Below are 20,582 nucleotides of genomic sequence, written 5' to 3'. Positions count from 1 at the left end.
TTTTTCGAAAGCGTCGCGGCTCGATTTGTTACTTGGCGGAGTTTCTAAAAAACAAAAATGTATAAACCAGTCAGTCTGGGCTACTTATTACAAAAAAGATAGGGTATGGCGGAAATTTCTTACCAACGGAGCGAGTTAGTTTTTGCTCGACTAACAACTCCCAACCAGTCAGAAGTCGGAAGTCCAGCAAGTTGCGGTTCCGCCAACAACCTCGGATCCGCGCCACGCGACACTCCTCCTCGCGCGTTAGGTTGTACTGCAGTCCCGCTGCACAAACACAAATCGATTAGTAAATGTACGTCTGCTAAATACAAGAACCCGCCAGCTACATCTAGCGGAAACTGGTTACCAACCTCGGATAGGTTGGAACTCCGACTTAATCCTAAACGTCGGCCCTTCCTCGTTCGCCCCAGCCTGATACTCCCACCCATCTGTGGCGACGCAAAAGCTCCCCCGTCAGTAGGACATTGAATCCCTTAGATTCTCGATCAGCTTGGGCGCTCCCTGGCAGCGGCTCAGGTTCACTTGCCCTCTGCAACCCTGGCGCTTCACGTAGACCAACTCGTAGAAGTGAAGCACTTCCGCCACGGTAGGCCCCTCGCACCCGGACAACAGCCACAGTGAGTTCATCGCCAGCATCAACCACCACATGTTGGGGCAAATCTGACCAAAGGCAAGGCCAAACTCGCACACCAAGATTTGGAGATTCTACACCAGCGGGAGTGTCACTCCTTGGCGGAATATCGCCTCATGCACGGCCGCAAATCCCTCTGGGAGAATCGACGCTTTCTCATCCACCGACGGTGGGCGCAGCTTCACCGAGCCCGGCAACCGGAACGTCTTCTTCATTCGAGTGACGGCGGCGGCATTCATTCGCCCTCCTGCCTCGTCAACGGCGGTGCCATCCTGGAGGAACCACGCCGACTCAGCATTCTCCCCCGCTGTTTCTTCTTCCCCAGCGGAGCCGCTGGCAGCGCTATTGCTCGCCAAACGCTCGTCCCGCGCTTTGGCAGCAGCGGCCTCACCTGCCCTAGAGCTCTCTGGACGTGGACCACGACCCATAGCTACTTCCCAGGGTATGGTCTGTAGCGGCTCAACCTCTAGCGGTTCTGGCAGTGAGGTTCCTGCATGGGTAGACGGACGCAACGAGTCAATAAATATCCTATCCGCCGCGCTGAACGACACGTCAGACCCGGAATCCTCACTGCTCGAAATCTCTATGACGTTAGCCATCCCAAACCCTAAAACCCACACCAGTTAGCACAAACACAGATCTAGCCTATTCTTACATCAGTTATAGCCAAGAACATCAAGAACAATTTACCCAGAAAATGCCAAAATAAGAACAAGCACACTCAACCCAGATTCGACCATCTAGCAAATCCCTAAACGTCAACTCTCTGCCAACCACCATAACCCAACCCCCCCCCCCCAAAACTCACTTCACACCTCAGAACACGCCAAAGAACAGAAACCCTCCCAAACCCAAAAACAACAAAACCCAGAAAATAGCAGATTCAATGAAACAGGGAAAAGGGAATCCAGGTACCAACCTCGGTGGTGAAGCCTACGATGCGATGGTGCGCAGTAATCTTAGGGGGGTGAGATCGTCGTTTCTCCGGGAACGGTATCTCCAAGCTCCGGCAACCTCTTTCTTCAGTCTCGGACGAACAGAGCGAGAAGACGACGACTGTGAGTTTGAAGCTTTCACCAAAGTGTCAAATCTCGCTGAGTTTCCCCCTCTTTTATGTCAACATCAGCGCGTTCTCAGCCGTCCGCTCAAAAACGACGTCACGCACCAGCCGTACACGTGTCGCGGATCTCCACTTACTCTCCGGATTAACCAAGGCGTCGCCTCGGTTACGGAATCCATAATTACTATCATTAATGGCGAGAAGACGGCTAGGCTTAGGAGACAAGCCTCCGCACGCTAACCCTCTATGGGTTGGACACGTGTCAACCACCACCAGACGAAGCGTCTGGTGGAAGTAACTACTTGGGATGATTTCCCCAACCGTCCGAAGTTTCCGCTGAGCGAAACCCCGCCAGCGGAACTTCTCCCTTGTCATCTTCCATGTGACGAAGTCTCCGCTGAGCGAAACCCCGCCAGCGGAACTTCTCCCTTATCATCCCTGCAAGCGGGGCGTCTCCCGCTACACACCTCTAGCGGAACCCCCTTCCATCTTGCAAGCTGCGTGCTTTGTTCACCGCATTATCGCTCAATAAAGTACCGCCAGGCACGTCTATTGGACGCTGCTTCCTGCTGCAGTCAGCGGGGGAATATCCGCCAGCGGCGGATCCTGAGGCCACGCCTCACTCTGACAACGCCCGGCACGCGGCGTTAAGGTCAGATCGTCCCTACGGGACACGGGGACTTGTCAGCAGTCTACGACGGCCCTGATCAGGCACGTTGACCCCCGTCACTCGGGTACTAAGATTGAGTTCGCTACTCAACACCCTCTGCTCCGTGCAGCTCCCCCTCAACAAACAATTTGCCGGCCATCCGGAGGTCTATCTTAGCCGGGGAGTGGGGGACTCCCTCGGGGGCCTAGCAGGGGCCCACCCGAAAGGGTATAAAGCGTTTGCTCACTAAATCCATGGTTGACAACGCACTGACGCTAATTATGCTCTTGCAAAGTCTAGCGGAAGAAAACGCTTCAAACCGCCGAGCAACTCCCCAACCAAGATTGCTCTCCTTGACTGGGGACTTGGGGGACTTGTACATACATGTACATTTGCAAGCATAATTAGCTATAATGGGCCACGCTCATTGTACCGCCAAAGGTACTAATTCCAACCAAAGGAATGACATGCAGACACACCGCCAGGCGGGCTACAACCTCAGCGTCAGAGCACCTCCAGATCGCCTCCGACGCGCCGCCACGCGCCGCGCCAAGATAGCATCAGAAGCTTCTGAAACTGGGAACTGAAGCACTTCAGTCCCACATCGAAAACAAGGAGGAGGTCAGCCTCCTCCTCACCTATAAAAGGTTCTCTCCTCTCTCCTCATTAATTACGCATTCAATACTTACCTACTGTTACTTTGTCAACATAAATACATTGACTAACTTAGGCATCGGAGAGTTGAAGACCGCCCAACGCGGTCTCCCTCTGACGCCCTTTGTATTTTACTTAACATGTAGCGGAGGCTTTGAGAGCACCATAAGTATCGATCCGCCCGCCGGATCAGCGTTAACAAAGGTTCAGCTACCGCCGGACTTTTAGACATTAACAATTTGAAATCCGAATTTGAGATGAAAGATCTTGGGAAAACACGATTTTGTCTCGGTTTAGAACTCGAGCACAGTAGTGATGGGATTTTGATCCATCAGTCTGCATATACTCAGAAAATCTTAAGGCGCTTTAATGAAGATAGAGCTTGTGAGTACTCCCATGATTGGCCGTAGTCTTGAGCCCGGAAAAAATCCATTTCGTCCAAAGGATGAGGACGAAGAGTTATTAGAGGCCGAAGTGCCCTATTTAAGTGCAATAGGAACATTATTGTACTTAGCTCAATGCACAAGACCAGACATCTCATTCGCAGTGAACTTGTTAGCTCGACATAGTTCTGCGCTAATACGCCGTCATTGGATTGGTGTAAAGACAATATTTCGTTACTTAAAGGGTACGATTGATATGGGCTTGTTTTATCCCTACAAAGAGAAGAGGAATGACAGAAGTTTGGGAACGGACCCCATAAGGCAAAACGCCGTCATGCAGTCGCCGCCACCCATGGTGGCCGGCGTACTCCTCCTCCCCTCCATCAAAATGACAGTGATGTTTTGATGGGTTTTGCTGATGCAGGGTATCTCTCTGACCCTTACAAAGATCGCTCCCAAACGGGTTATGTCTTTACCATGGGAAGCACTACGATATCTTGGAGGTCTACAAAACAGACCATTGTTGCTACTTCCTCAAATCATGCAGAGATTATTGCTCTACATGAAGCCGTGCATGAATGCATATGGCTAAGGTCTATAATTAGACATATTCGTGGAACTTGTGGTTTGAAATCTACCACGGATGAACCTACATGCATTTGTGAGGATAATGCAGCTTGTATTGAACAAATGAAGTTAGGTTTCATCAAGGGCGACAACACCAAGCATATATCGCCTAAGTTCTTTTATAATCAGCAACAACAATCACTTCTAAAGATTTAAGTGAATCAAATCCGATCAGAAGATAATGTAGCGGACTTATTCACTAAGTTGCTACCTAAATCCACCTTCGAGAAACATGTGAAGAGCATCGGATTGAGAAAGTTATCCGAACTCCCATGATTGTAGTAATCAGGGGGAGATGTCGACATCAGGGGGAGGTATGATGTCTACATGTTCGATCTCGAAGAGTGAAGGATGTGTTGTACTCTTTTTCTCCTCCTCGAGGTTGTTTTTGTCCCATAGGATTTTTCACTCGAGCAAGGTTTTTAACGAGGCAACGGTTGAAGCGTCACCACCAAGTTTGAGCGGCACAAGGGGGAGTGTTAAAGAATGTTGACATTTAGTGTGCCTATTCAAACTAGGATTAGTTCTATGATTGTAATAGGAGAGAAAGTTCTAGAATTCCTAGTCCTATTCGGAATAGTTTTCCTTGTATCATAAGAATATGTACTTTGTAATCCGTATATATAGGGCTCCTATTATCAATAGTGGAACACACAATTCTTTCATCAATCTCTCTCAATTCTCATATCCTAAAACAATTTAGCTATTAAGTTGGGTTAGTGGGAACAAAAATCTCTTGGTGGTATAAGTGGACTAATTTTAAGACATTTTGGTGCTATGGGTCAAGGACCCAACTTGTATGCTTCCACTTATGACCTATCCAAAAGTGACAACTTAATGGATCTGACCAACAAAGTAAAAGGACTTCATGAACAAGTATAATAAGAGCAATCACAGACAAATGCTTAAAAACGCGCGCGCGCGTGTGTGTGTGTGTGTGTGTATATAGGGATCTTAATGTTTTTTTTTTTTTTTTTTTTTTGAGAGAAATAGGTCAGCCCTTTCATTATAATTCAGCAAGCAGTACAAGAACGAAATACCCCTATGGGGTCGTCAGAAAGAATCGCCCCTTAGAATCTCATGAAAACCTATTCTAGAAGAATAAAATCCCACAAAATCCCGAGTACACCCACCTTTTGGTAAATTCACGCACCTTTATTCTAACAAAAACCAAGAAACCTCAAAGCAAGACTTAAAAGTAACCAACTAAGGCACTGGTTTTTGCGACCCAAAACAGAAATTAAGCAATACTATGGGCCATAGAGACCCAATTCATCCAACCCCATAGGAACAGGGTAATCCGGCCCATAAGGGCCCCTAGACCAGTGAACCAAAAACTGAGGCCCACAGGCTAGATTAATGCCCAAGAGGCCCAGCCACTACCAACGCAGGCCCAAACACTAGGGTACGCCAAAACCCTAGCCCAATGAGCCCACCGGTACCTTTCCAGCCCAAAGCCGCCAGTCACACCACTGCCGATACCCGCCATCAGTGCCACCGATCCAACTTCTTCGACCTCCCACCCACGGCGTCGAGTGAACACTGCCGTGTCCGCAAACGCTCCCTGATGAGATCCAGATACCGAGTCTGATCCCATATCGCCGACGACCCACAAACCACCACAGTCACAACCATCTCCTCCATCTCGAAGAGCTCGACCGGTAAGGACATCAGTCTCATCAACAGCCAAGGCACCATCGTCCTCACCCTCAGCATCTGCACTAAACCCATTGGAATACAATGAGGACTTTGAGAGAAAGACAAAGCCGTCAGGCCACCAATTCGGACGCACACAGCCCCGCCACCAAGCACCACCATCTCCAATAGAATCAATCTGGCCGCCTCGCCACTCGCTACCATCACCATCGATCGACGGATCAAGGCATATCCTTCCTCACTATCAAGAGATCCACCAAACCTGATCTGAACAATCAGAGATCTAATCCCAATCCCACCAACATCAGCACCATCGCCGCCTCTAACCGAAGATAGAGGTGGACGAAGAGATTTGTCGCCGCCGCCATAAGAATAGAGAAGCAAGCGATAAGTTTTGTCGCCGCCGCTCACCAAGGAGACGAAACAACGATATTTCTCTCTCGAAAAAAAATATAAACTCAGGAAGTGGTTAGCCTGCTTCCGATTATATATAATGACGCCTGCAATTAATAAAATAGATAGACAGAAGTTTCTTAGTCAGTTTCTGCAGAAGTTATAAAAAACCTCTAAGCTGCACATGGTCAAATTGACTCACGACGGTCTGATGCCGATGACTTCTTCTCCTAGTTTTTAATAAATAGATGATTAAATTAATGATGCCAATGTTTGAACACCAATAACCTAAAAAATTTGAAGATGTACCCTGCTATATATAAGCAAGCTGCAGAAGTTGTCATAAATTGCAGAAGAAACATTCTCCTTTGTTCCATGGCTTTTAAACAACCATATTCTGTATGTTTTCTTCATATCCTTCTACTGCTACCATGTTCCATCTTTGCTCAAACTCATATATCATTAGGCTCATCCCTTACTGCACAAAATGATAACTCATCCTGGCCATCACCATCTGGTGACTTTGCTTTTGGCTTCCAAAAAATTGGAGAAGATGGCTTCCTATTAGCCATCTGGTTCAATAAAGTAAAAGAAAGAACTATTGCCTGGTCAGCCAATGGTAACAATCTAGTGTCTGAGGGATCCAAAGTTGAACTTACTAGTGATGGCAAGTTTATGCTGAATGATGCAACTGGTAAACAAATATGGATGGCTGAATCTTCTGGTACTGGAGTTGCCTATGCAGCCATGCTCGACACGGGAAATTTTGTGCTGGTTGACCACAAGTCAATCAATTTGTGGGAGAGTTTTGATGTACCAACTGATACAATCCTACCTACACAGATTCTAAATATAAACAGCACACTCTACGCCCGATTTTCAGCTTCAAATTACTCAAAAGGAAGGTTTTTTTTTGAACTACAGTTTGATGGAAATCTCATGCTTTGCACAACATTCTTCCCACTGGATTCTGCAAATTTTGCTTATTGGTCCACCCAAACCAATGTCGGAAATACTGGCTTTCAGGTCATCTTCAACCAGTCTGGCTCTATTTACCTTACAGGCAAGAACGGAAGCATACTTAAAACATTTTTGTCTAATTCAGTTTCAGTCCAGGATTTCTACCACAGAGCAACTCTAGAGTATGATGGAGTTTTGAGGCACTATGTTTACCCCAAAAAGACCAGCCAGCCTATCATGACTTGGTCCAGTCAATCTTTTGAACCTTCAAACATATGTTTGAGAATTGGAGATATAGGAGTTGGTGCTTGTGGGTTCAACAGCTTTTGCAGACTTGATGATCAAGGACCAATCTGTGAGTGCCCCGATGGTTACGCCTTTATTGATCCGAATGATCTTCTTAAAGGATGCAAACAAAACTTTGTTCCTCAAAGTTGTGATGAAGCCTCACCAGAGATGGATATGTTTGATTTTCAAGATATTGAAGGCACAGATTGGCCTGATTCTAATTATGAGAAGTTTAAGCCCGTAACTGAGGATTGGTGCAGGCAGACTTGTCTTGGTGATTGTTTTTGTGACGTTTTCTACTATGAAAACAATGTCTGTTGGAAGAAGAGAATCCCTCTTTCGAATGGGAGGATGGATCCTAGTTTTGGTGGAAAAGCTCATATCAAAATACGGAAAAACAATTCCACTTTGAAACCTGGAGGCACCAATACGAAAAAGAACAGTTCAACTTTGATCTTCATCGGAACAGTTCTCCTATGTAGCTTGGGTTTTCTGAGCTTTCTCTTACCATTCATAACCTATATGGTTGTTTCTCGTATATATTCTAGAAAAGGAAAGGTGAGTCAACATTTCCCATCCTTTGAAGAAGTGAATCTGAAATGTTTCACTTATGAGGAGTTACATGAAGCAACCGAAGGATTCAAGGAAGAAATAGGTCGCGGTGCTTTTGCAACAGTATTCAAAGGAGTTTTGGCATTTGATGATGTGCAATGTGTTGCTGTCAAAAGATTGAACACTATGGTTGGAGAAACTGAGTGTGAATTCAAAGCTGAAGTGAGTGCAATTGGCAGAACCAATCACAGAAACCTAGTTAAACTAATAGGCTTCTGCAATGAGGGAGAGAACCGGCTTCTGGTATATGAGTTTATGAGCAATGGCTCTCTAGCAAGCTTCCTTTTCAGAGAGTCAAGGCCAAACTGGTACAGCAGAAGCCTAATCGCATTAGGAGTTGCTAAAGGGCTCTTGTATTTGCATGAGGAGTGCAGCAGCCAAATCATACACTGTGACATTAAGCCTCAAAACATTCTTCTTGATGCCTCATTCACTGGAAGAATATCTGATTTTGGGTTAGCCAAGCTCTTGAGAACAGACCAGACTCGAACCACAACGGGAATCAGGGGAACAAGAGGGTATGTGGCCACTGAATGGTTCAAAAACATACCTATCACAGTGAAGGTGGATGTTTACAGCTATGGCATTTTGTTATTAGAAATTATTTCATGCAGGAAGCATTTTGAAGAAAATGCAGAGGATGAAGATCAAATGATACTAGCTGATTGGGCATATGATTGCTACAAGCAGAATAAATTGTATCTGCTATTGGGGAGTGATCATGAGGCGATCAATGACATCACGAATGTCGAGCAGTTTGTGATGATTGCATTGTGGTGCATCCAGGAGGATCTGTCACTAAGACCTAGCATGAAGAAAGTCACTCTGATGCTTGAAGGAATTATCAAAGTCTCCGCTCCACCAGATCCATCGTCACTTGCAACTTCAAATTAAGTTAGTAGTGCAATTTTGCTATTGTTGTTTTCAGATTCAAAAATTAAACTGTGTTTCATCAAGGAGTCAAAACCATCATGTGTAATCCATAATGTATGCTGAGAACAGTACATGACTATGTCCATCCAATAGTAACAATCATGTTTAACTGGCAGAATGGCCAAATCAATGTAAAATTGCTAAATATAGTTTGGCATTCCTTGCCTAGAAGGTTTAACATACAACTGACAACCTAAAAAAGAACCATTCAATTAAGAAGGCACTAAATTTCTAGCAAAAAAAAAAAAAGCACTGCTGTGAACAAACACTTGGAGTGCAATGCTCAACCTGACAACGATTACTGACAGAAACTTCAAACATTTCCACTTTTTTGTAGCAGTCGAAATTCAAGATTACCCTTTACATTACCAATTCCAATTCCATCCAGAGTTTTGTATTTATACATAATCATAAAATCAAAATCATGAGATCTGTGAGACCCACTATGGAAAATGCTAAGATGATGCTTGAAAGAATAGACCAACAGCAATACCCATGTATATTCGTCAGTTCATAACTTCATACAGATAGTACATAATAGTTCTCTCAACATTCACCAGTCATTTCTCGTTAAAACATTCAACATGTGAATAGGTTTTGCCTATGAAAGATTCAATATGCTGAAATGTTTTTAGGCATGCATGTTCACCCTAGCAGCAGATGCTTGTTGTGGTATCAGTAGAAATATGTTCCTTGCTGAAGGTCATATGGTAACAAAGTTGCATCCATACCTTCGGGAGCCAACTGCAAGTCCAACTCTCCAAGTATTTCAATCTAGAGAAATTAACTCTTCCTTAATCAGTGTGTGCATTCACCTTCTGCTCTACTCTGCTACTCTGCTATAGATATTACTTCCTGTATTGCAAATTGATTACTAATAGCAGAGAAACAAAGAAGGCCTTGTCTTCATAATTTTATGTGTTAAGTATTCATGTCGTATTACTTATTGCAAAATCATTCGAAACTTAAACTGGCACCGCAGGAAGCAATTTGCCTTGGGATCCAAGAGGTCTCTTGTATTTGCATGAAGACTGCAGCAGCCAGATCATACATTGTGACATCAAGCCTGAAAATGTTCTTCTTGATGACTCTTTCAAAGAAATAATTGCCTACTTTGGATCAGCCAAGCTTTAGAAGACGGATCAAACTCGAACCATCACTGCAATCAGGAGAACAAAAGGTTATGTGGCCCCTGAATGGTTCAAAACCTTGCCTATCACGGTCAAGGTGGATGTTTACAGCTATGGAATTTTGTTGTTATTATCCGCTGCAGGAAGGACTTTGAAGCTTAGGAAAATGATGAAAATGAAATGATACTGTCTGATTGGGCATATAGTTGCGCCGGCCATTTGCTATTGGACGATGATGATGAGGCAATGGATGACATCAAGAAGACTGAGAAGTCTATGATGACTGCATTGTGGTGCATTGAACAGGATCCATTACTGAAATCTCAGTTCCACCAAATCCATTTCTCTATAGATATTCTTTATGAAAATGAAGAAAGACTTGCTGCATTCTATATATTAAGTATACATATTTTCTGACATTGCTGCAATATCATATTCCCTCTCATTTGAAAACAAGTTGGCCGGCCTAGTTACTTACTGGACTATTTAATTGGTCAATGAAATATCCTTGTCTGATCATTTTAAGTTTCAGTCAATTACAGGGTTTATTTAAAACTTGTATGCTTCCACTTATGACTAGGGCTGGATTCGGCCCAAAACCGATCACAAATGGGCCAAACCACTACCGAACCGAAGTGGGTCGGTAAGCCCAAACTGTAACCGAAACCGAGCCGAGCAAGGCCCAAACCGAATTTTTGGTATGCCGATTATTCGGTTGGTTTGATTCGGTAATGGGCTTCCACCGAACTATTGGGCCATCTAATTTTTTGGGTTTGAGAAGGCCCATTTCAATTTTCCAGCTTTTTACTTTTAGCAGCCTAATTTTTCATACTTACTGACTAATCAGTTTTCCAGTTTTTTGGGCTTTTACAGCACAGTTTTAGCCTATTTATGGTTTCCATATTTACTGCTGCTGCAGCCCACTACATCATATCATCCACACATTAATCATTCAGCTACAACTACAAGTTATAGAACCTAAAAGTGTAAAACTACATCATACGGCACATTGCACAGGTCCACAACAAAGTACAAAGCTGCAACTCATCCAAAAGTCCAAAAAAAAAAAGAATAACACAGCAATTATAAAGAAATTACATGACCAACAATAAACTGAAAAAATACGCATTGTCCCATTACACATAAAACTGAAAAAAAAAAAAACACAAGTTAAGTTGCTTTAATGTTCCGATCAGCCATCACCTCATCTTCTCCATTATGGGGATGCCGCTGCACAGTTTTCAGTTTGTCAATATTAGAGACTAAACAGAATGCAGCAACTTGATGCACTTAAAGAAAACATGATGAAAATAAATTGAAGAGTTAAGTGACAAGACTGATTGCATACCAAAACCTTTGCACCGGCAGAAAACTGAACTGTGCATCTTCTTTATGTTGCAGCGGTGGTCGTAGAAGAGCTTGGTTCATCCAATCTAAGTCCAGCAGTTTCTACAAATTAAAACACAAAATTGATAGTGAGTAAAAGTTCAAGAAAATTGCAGAAACCGCAGAAACGAGTAAATTCAATCATGATTTCTTGGCAAAGGTGCAGGCAGGTACAATTTCTTGGCAGAAATTGCACTGTGCAACCTCTCGATTATCACTCCCATCACTCAGTTTTGGCCTAGTGAAACACTCCCAGGTTTTGCTTCTTCCTAATGCTGGCTTTGCGTTTTTACCCCCTATCCCCACCCTAGTTGCTTTCTTTCTTTTTCCACCTGCCCTAAACGTAAATGTATTATCCTGGCCTTCGTGAGTAGGAATGGTTAGGACTGACTGTGACTCTACTTCAGGGATGATATTTTGGTTAGGGTCAGGGTTTGGGTTGGGGTTTGGAGGCTGAACTGTAGATGAAGTAGAGGTGTGATTAAGGTTACTGCATATTGAGGGGGTACTCAAGCTACTAGAAGAAGATGCCATCTACACAAACATGAAAAAAATTAATCATTAGCATTCATGAAACAAAAATCTGCATTCCAGTTCATTACCATTCGTAGGCATTCCTAGTACTCATTAATTATTACCATTAAGGCATTAATCATTCCAGCATACATCAAACAGTTCATAGTATTCATCATTCACATAGCATTCATCTACCCATAGCATTCATCATTCACATGCAGCTCAAGTACTATTAGTCTATTACCTTTTAAATAAACACTCCAACGTATGCTCCTAAACGTAAGCTCCAACCAGCTTTGTCCTTCTCTATTCCTGGCCCTCTGTGAAGTTTCTGCAATTGGAAATCACAAATCTTGGTAAGAGTTGAATTAGCCACCAAAAAAATAGACAAAAGCCTCAGTCTTTGGGGGTTCACCAGCTATCAAATACATACAAGTTTGTCTCAAACTATATAGTCCTCAACGCCACCACAAATCATATACCAGTTTATTTGAGTTAATGAGTTATAGCTAACCTAAAGCTAAACAAGAAACAAAATATGAACTCAATTGAAGGAGAATAAGTGATAAATCAAGAAGAAGGCCAAAATCAACTTAACATACCTAAACATTCAGAGTTGATGTGCTCATATTGTCATATATTTTTATGCCTCTTAATCTTGGTTTTTATGTTTAGTTCTCCTTATTTATGATTCATTTACATATTTTAGTGTTTTTGTAGGTTTGTTCCATAGAGAGACGAAAATAAGCTAAAATGAGCTAACTAGGATTGAAAGACGCCCAGGTCCCAGAATCTGTCTGTGCAGAACATCCAACTTCGCCGAATTACTGGGAGTTACCCAGATCGAATCAGACAATGAGCCTTATATGCATGGAAATCTACGGATGTCTATTTTCTGTAGAATTTTACGGATCTCGATTTCGATACTTCTGGAGAAAGTTATGATTATTTGAGTGAAGATAGGTCAGACAGAAAATCTGCTCGGGATTTTACAAACATTCGTTGAGAACTCAAGTTCCGTGGCACAAGAGCATCAATCCTAATGTTTCAAGGAATTTAATTCAGATGAGGATTCAATGATGAACTTATTCCTACTTCTACAAGAGATATTTCAAGGTTTTCCCATTCCAAATGAAGAAAGGAATCTAAACCCAAGTTTTACAAGGAAACATGAAGCCAAAGATGAGCAGAAATCTTCCCTATATAAGGGAGCACGAATTTACATGAGAAGAGAGTCTCGGAGCACAATGTAGACGCCTAAGGAGCAGAGACGACTCATCCATCTTCCCCATCTTTTCCCTTCCATTCTTTTTATGTTTTTCCTATGTTTTATTTAGTTATCTTTTGCTAAACCTTTTTCTAGGGTTAAGATGATGCTCTATCATGATTGTTTATGTACTTTGATGATTTATTGATGGATTTATAGTTTCTTTATGATGAATTCTTAGTCACTATTTGAATTGATGCTTTATGTTTAAGTTCTTTGATTGATCACCTTAGGGCTTTGCATCTAGTAATTAGAAGATGAATTTGAGGCGTACCTGCAATATAATTCAAATTAGCTTCTTGTGATTAAGCGTTGTGAATTACATTATTGTCGTACCTGATGTAATGGTTTGCATGAGTCTCTTGTTTTCTAAAACATAATGAGTCCTATGTGTTAAATTTATGCCGTACCTGGATAAATTGCATGTTAGGATATACGACCTCTGCCGTACCTGGAGAGAATCATACACTTAAGGAAAGCTATGGTCTAAGTGCCGTACCTGGACTTAGATACGGGAATTGTCATCAAAAGGAACAAAAGAATATGTTAATTACATTGAAACATAAATAGGATTGTTAGTGGTTGATTTCGAAACCCTAGGTTTTATCATTAGTTGTTTGATTCTTTAATTCTCAAATTATTTGTTTATTGAAAAAACCTTAAAACCATATCTTCTTTAGTTTGATTGTTTATGTGTTTTTGTGTTTGGATTAATTAGGTTAGGATTTAAATTAATTATCAATCCTCAGTTGGAACGACCTCGTACTTGCACACTATACTAACGACGATTCGTGCGCTTGCGAGTTTTAATTAAAATTTCACAACAAGAGTTTAATCCAGAAAAATGATCTCCCTCTGCCTTCTCTTTCACTCCTTCCTCAGCTTCTGCACCTTGCCGGAGTCGTCGACCTTGTAGAACTGGAGGACGGTGAGCTTGACCTTCTTAACCTTGGAGTTTCTTTTGATCAAAATCGAGTAATCGACAATAAAAATTGAACAACAACATAGAATAGGGGTAGAGATTACCTTTCGGTGAAGGAAACAACACTTTTCCAGAATTAGGGTTTCGATGGTTTGGGGATTTTCAAACAACAAAGGTGAATCTGTCGAAATTGTGGAGAAATAAGGATGGGGATTTGGGATATGACCTATTGCAAGAGAGATTTGTCCATGGTTTTGATGATTTTAGGGGCTAGAATCTGGGATCGATGATTTTGGGGAGGGAGGCAGGTTTAGGTCGAGCAAAACGAAGAAATGAAGAAGTGAGAAATGAGGCTGGGGTCGAGTTAAGTGATAGGGTATTAGGGTTTGTTGGTCTTTGTTTTAATTTTGACAATAAGAACCAAGTGATAAATAAATATAAAATTTGTAGTATAATATAATGAAGGCAGATTGTGCTCTAGTGGTTGGGAGCCGAGTCTGTGTGGAAGAGGATGTGGGTTCGAACCCTGCCTCTTACACAATTTTGTACATATTGTAAATTTTTCGGTATGTATACACTATACTTGGTCGGTACGGTATACCGTAGCCGAGCCGAAGGGAGCCATACGGTACGGCTGAGCTGAGCCGAAAGTCGGTAGGCCGAGATTTCGGCCCAAATCGGTTCGGGCCGGTTCGAAAATCGGTTGCTTCGGTTGCTTCGGCCCAAAATGCCAGCCCTACTTATGACCTATCCAAATGTGACAGCTTAATGGATCTGACCAACAAAGTAAAAGGACTTCATGAACAAGTATAATAAGAGCAATCCCTTAGGAGAATGTTTCTTTTGCAATATATGACCATGGAGCAATCCCTAAAAAAGTAAAAGGACTTCATGAACAAGTATAATAAGAGCAATCCCTTAGGAGAATGTTTCTTTTGCAATATATGACCATGGATCTGACCAACAAAGTAAAAGGACTTCATCAATTATGCAACAGTTCGGCAGAGTCAGCGTTGCACCTATTTTTACATTGTCCTTTTTCCCAACATCTTTGGGGATGGCTGGCAACTCAGTTTGGAACCTCACTTCCTGCTTATAGCTCTCTGTTGGATTTTTGGGTTGGCTTTTGTCACAAGGTTTTCTCCCCTCAGCTTTATAATTTGTGGTTGGCAGCTGGCTTGCTTACTTTCATGGAAATTTGGAAGGCGCGAAATAGACTCAGGTTTGATGATCGATCTCCTATCTTTTCTACACTGTGTTGTTCAATTATGGCATGGCTTCGGCAATTTGGTTCCCTTGTTCCTGGTCACTTTAAGGGCGTCCTTGATTCCCGCCTATTATCCTCCCTTGGGGTGTGCCCCAAGCCCCGTAATGCGCCCAAGATTCAACGTGTCATATGGCATCCCCCCCTCTTTCCTTGGGTCAAAGTTAACACTGATGGTCTGGCGAAAGGTAATCCTGGTCCTGCAGCTTGTGGGGGAGTCTTTCGTGATGCCTCTGGGGTTTATTTAGGGAGTTTTTGTCAACCTCTTGGTCGCAATTCATCCTTCTATGCTGAACTTTGTGCGGTTATTGTGTCTATTGAAGTTGCTTTCACCAGAGGTTGGACTACTCTGTGGTTGGAAAGCGATTCTACTAGTGTTTTAGCATCTCTTTCCTCCATTTCTTTCTCCCCTCCATGGGACTTGAGAGTTAGATGGCAAAACTGCCTGAAGAACATTCAACAAATGCAATTTCGGAGCACTCATATTTTTAGGGAAGGGAATGCAGCTGCTGATAAGATGGCAAACTTAGGTGTTTCAAAGCACTCATTTACTTGGTATCCTAGCCCTCCTGCAGAGCTTCACAGGTACTTGCAGGCTGATTTTTTGGGACTCCCAAATTATCGCTTCACAGGTTGCTGAGATGATTATGTTGGCCTGTCATATTCATATTCAGAGGCTTCCTTCCCAGGAACCCCAGGAATTTGTGCGCATAGTTAGCTTCATCAGCATCTACATGAAGATCAGGACAGTGCAGCTAATTTCTTGTCTCTACTTTTAGATCTTCATATTCATAGGGAAGGCATTTCAGTGGCAGATTGCTTGGCGATTTTGGGATTGACTTTTCCTTCTCTTTGCTGGCTCCCTACGCCTCCAATGGAGATTTTTTCTAAGCTTCGTAATGATGCCTTAGGAGTCCTCCATTATCGTTGATTTGGTTGGATTTTTCTCTTTTGTTTTCTTTTTATGGGAAAGGTTTTGGTCTAGTCCCCCTTTCCCTTTTGTAATTTTTCTCTTTTTCAATAATTTAATCCGGGCGTGGGGCTGAGCCTCCCAGTTAGGCTGGGTTCCAAACCCCTTCTTAAAAAAAAAAAAAAAAAAAAAAAAAAAATTTAAGAGCAACCATGTCCTTTATATTTTCTTCATATCCTTCTACTGCTACCATGTTCCACCTTTGCTCAAACTCATGTATCATTAGGCTCATCCCTTACTGCACTAAATGATAACTCATCCAGGCCATCACCATCTGGTGATTTTGCATTTGGCTTCCGAAAAATTAGAGAAGATGGCTTCCTATTAGCCATCTGGTTCAATAAAGTGAAAGAAAGAACTATTGCCTGGTCAGCCAATGGTAACAATCTAGTGCCTGAGGGATCCAAAGTTGAACTTACCAGTGATGGCAAGTTTATATTGAATGATGTGACCGGGAAAATAATATGGATGCCTGAATCTTCTACTACTGGAGTTGCCTATGCAGCCATGCTCGACAAGGGAAATTTTGTGCTGGTTGACCACAATTCAATCAATATGTGGGAGAGTTTTGATGTACCAACTGATACAATCCTACCAACACAGACTCTACATCAAAACAGCACACTCCATGCTCGCTTGTCAGTAGCAAATTACTCAAGAGGAAGATTCCTGTTTAAATTAGGGTATGATGGAAATCTCTTGCTTTCCACAACATATTTCCCTCTGGATTCTGAAAACTTTGCTTATTGGTCCACCCAAACCACTGTGAACAGTGGCTTTCTGGCCATCTTTAACCAGTCTGGTTCTCTTTACCTGATATCCAAGAATGGAAGCATACTTAACATGGTTTTTCCTAATACAGTTTCAGTGCAAGATTTCTACCACAGAGCAACTCGAGTATGATGGAGTTTTGAGGCACTATGTTTACCCTAAAAGCACCAGCTCAAGTCTTAGCTGGCCTATGGCTTGGTCCACTCTGTCTTTCATACCTTCAAATATATGCCTGAGTATTCGTGGATATACAGGCTTTGGTGCTTGTGGGTTCAACAGTATTTGCAGACATGATCAAGGACCAATCTGTGAGTGCCACATGGCTATACCTTTATTGATTCAAATGATATGCACAAAGGATGCAGACAGAATTTTGTTCCACAACGTTGCGATGAAGCCTCACTAGATATGGATCTTTTTTATTTTCAAGAGATGCATAGCACAAATTGGCCTAACTCGATTTATCAGAAGTTTACACCAGTAAGTGAGGAATGGTGCAGGCAGAGTTGTCTTGTTGATTGTTTCTGTGATGTTTTCTACTACGAAAACAATGGCTGTTGGAAGCAGAGAATCCCTCTTTTGAATGGGAGGATGGATCCCAGTGTTGGTGGAAAAGCTTTGATCAAAATAAGGAAAAACAATTCTACTTTGATACCTGGAGGCACCGGTACAAAAAAGGAGCATAAGTATTCAACTTTGATCCTCATCGGAACAGTTCTACTGTGTAGCTTTGTTTTCCTGAGCTTCCACTTACCATTCATAACCTATATGGTTGTTTCTCGTATTTATTCTAGAAAAGGAAAGGTGAGTCAATCTTTCCCATCCTTTGAAGAAGTGAATCTGAAATGTTTCACTTACGAAGAGTTACAGGAAGCTACAAATGGATTCAATGAAGAAATAGGCCGTGGTGCTTCTGCAACTGTTTTTAAAGGAGTTTTAGCACTTGACGATGCGAAATGTATTGCTGTCAAAAGATTGAGCACTATGGTGGGAGAAAATGAGTTTGAATTCAAAGCTGAAGTGAGTGCAATTGCAAGAACAAATCACAGAAATTTAGTTAAACTAACAGGCTTCTGCAATGAGGGACAGCACCGGCTTCTTGTATATGAGTTTATGAGCAATGGCTCTCTAGCAAGCTTCCTTTTTGGAGAGCCAAGGCGAATCTGGTACAGCAGAAGCCAAATTGCATTAGGAGTTTCTAAAGGGCTCTTGTATTTGCATGAAGAGTGCAGCAGCCAAATCGTACATTGCGACATTAAGCCTCAAAACATTCTTCTAGATGACTCCTTCACAGCAAGAATCTCCTACTTTGGAATAGCCAAGCTTTTGAGAACGGACCAGACTCGAACCACAACAGGAATCAGGGTTACAAGAGGGTATGTGGCCCCTGAATGGTTCAAAAACATACCTATCACGGTGGGGGTGGATGTTTACAGCTACTGCATTTTGTTATTAGAGATTATTTGGTGCAGAAATCATTTTGAAGAACATGCTGAGAATGAAGATCAAATTATTCTAGCTGATTGGGCCTATGATTGCTACAACCAAATGAAATTGCATCTGTTAGTAGAGAACGATCATGAGGCGATGAACGACATCACAAATGTGGAGAAACATGTGATGATCGCATTGTGGTGCATTCAAGAGGATCCAACACTGAGACCCACCATGAAGAAAGTCATACTGATGCTTGAAGGAATTGTCGAAGTGTCATCTCCGCCAAATCCATCCACATTTACAAACTCAACTTAAGTGAGTAAAACTTACTTGTGTTTCTTCATCAAGGAGTCAAAACCATCAACCTAGTCATGTGTATAAACCTATGATATATCAATGTCTCAGAACAAAACATTGTTTCTGAAGAGTTTTCAATGTTTATTCAATAGTCATTGTTCACTGAGAGATAAAATCATGTATGCACTGAGAGATAGATGGCATCATTCAATTTGAAAGAGTCATTTTCACAAACACATAGATGGCAACATCATCTCCACAAAACCCATTTCATTAAGAACTCAAAAATCAGGCAAGATATACAACCAGATCTACTTCATAATTCTTCGAAACCAGATTTCTTAATCTAAATAAGCGCAAAACCAAATCTACATCAAATTATAAATACCAAAGCAGAGAGGATCAATCTGAGTTTTTTCTAAGCCCTCTCGCCTCTGATTCTCCTCGCAAGCTGAATATCCTTGGGCATAATGGTAACCCTCTTCGCATGAATAGCACACAGATTCGTATCCTCGAAAAGCCCCACCAGATACGCCTCCGCCGCCTCCTGAAGCGCCGCCACGGCGCTGCTCTGGAATCGGAGATCAGTCTTGAAATCCTGAGCAATCTCCCTGACAAGCCTCTGGAACGGAAGCTTGCGGATCAGAAGCTCCGTGCTCTTCTGGTACTTCCTGATCTCTCTCAGCGCCACCGTTCCCGGCCTGAACCGGTGAGGCTTCTTCACTCCTCCGGTCGCCGGAGCCGACTTCCGGGCAGCCTTGGTCGCCAGCTGCTTCCTCGGCGCCTTTCCTCCGGTGGACTTGCGAGCGGTCTGCTTGGTACGAGCCATAGTGAAGAAGAAGAAGAAGAAGAAGGATTAGGGTTAGGGTTTTGGGAATTTCGGGTTTTAGCGATTGGAATTTCAGTCGTGGATTTGGGGAAGAAATGGGGAGTTGTATTTATAGGGGTGTTGGTGTGGAGAAGCGGGAGGTTTTGAAATTTTTGTTGAATATGGAGCGTTGATTTGGTTCGTGTTAGCTTTGGACGGTTTAGATTTGTTTTTGTTGTGAACTATAGGGATTGCGATCCGCGTGCTCTGGAATTCGCGAATGGGGGTTTCAGAAGTTGTAAAATTTTCAAGTCCCGCGTTGGTTTTCCCACTCGATTCTGTTCATATGAGGCCTTAAATATGTTTAGGCCCAAATGTTGGTGTGATAAAGCCTAAAAGAAAAGCTTTTTAGGATCATAAGATACACAAAATGCCATTAAAAAATAAAAATAAAGACCCAAAATGCACATTCAATTGTTTTGAAAAGAAGATAATAGGGATTATTACTAGGTACTATTAAGGTCGTACATGAGGGCGGCATCCAGTATAATATTTGGAGCAGGTACAAACCATTCAACTTGTCTCTCAGATTCAAAACTAAGAGCAGCCAGCAGCCTATGAGCAGCCAGCAGTCTAGGAGCAGAAGTAACGTAGCATCAGCAACTAAGGCTCTCAATGGTGACAGATCACAATCCAAGGCATTAATATATGGCTTGTACAGCGAATAGGCAATCACTTTCTATTATTGCGTTCGTGATCTGCGTGGCTTGCAGCAACTCCAGACCCTTCTTCATAGCCAAAAGTCCAACATGAAATGGCGAGCTAACAAAAGTCATACGACTAGAGAAGGCAGCAAGGAATTTACCATGAGCATTACGAAGCACACCTCCTGTTTCTTTGCATACTTTATGCCATACCATAAAGCATATGCCCAGTGTAAACTTGAATGCTCAGTTCAATTCTAC

The 20,582-nt window shown here is 42.6% G+C and overlaps 2 protein-coding genes and 1 pseudogene across 2 annotated transcripts; 2 read left to right on the top strand and 1 right to left on the bottom strand.

Annotated features, from left to right (window-relative positions):
* The first annotated feature begins 6,427 nt into the window (after positions 1-6,427).
* LOC133733960 (G-type lectin S-receptor-like serine/threonine-protein kinase LECRK1) lies at positions 6,428-8,957 on the top strand. The gene has a single exon (XM_062161617.1). It carries the CDS (start codon positions 6,432-6,434, stop codon positions 8,808-8,810), a length of 2,379 nt encoding a protein of 792 aa, XP_062017601.1. The 5' UTR covers positions 6,428-6,431; the 3' UTR covers positions 8,811-8,957.
* A 6,381-nt stretch (positions 8,958-15,338) lies between these two features.
* On the top strand, positions 15,339-18,827 carry LOC133730189 (G-type lectin S-receptor-like serine/threonine-protein kinase LECRK2; annotated as a pseudogene).
* Positions 18,828-19,049: 222 nt separating this feature from the next.
* LOC133733779 (histone H3.2) lies at positions 19,050-19,722 on the bottom strand. The gene has a single exon (XM_062161418.1). The coding sequence runs from the start codon at positions 19,636-19,638 to the stop codon at positions 19,228-19,230; it is 411 nt and encodes a 136-aa protein (XP_062017402.1). The 5' UTR covers positions 19,639-19,722; the 3' UTR covers positions 19,050-19,227.
* Between the last annotated feature and the right edge of the window lie 860 nt (positions 19,723-20,582).

This window comes from Rosa rugosa, chromosome 2, assembly GCF_958449725.1.
Source record: "Rosa rugosa chromosome 2, drRosRugo1.1, whole genome shotgun sequence".
NCBI lineage: Eukaryota > Viridiplantae > Streptophyta > Magnoliopsida > Rosales > Rosaceae > Rosa > Rosa rugosa.
Note: the sequence above shows the minus strand (reverse complement) of the source record. Positions and strands in the feature narration are given on the sequence as shown.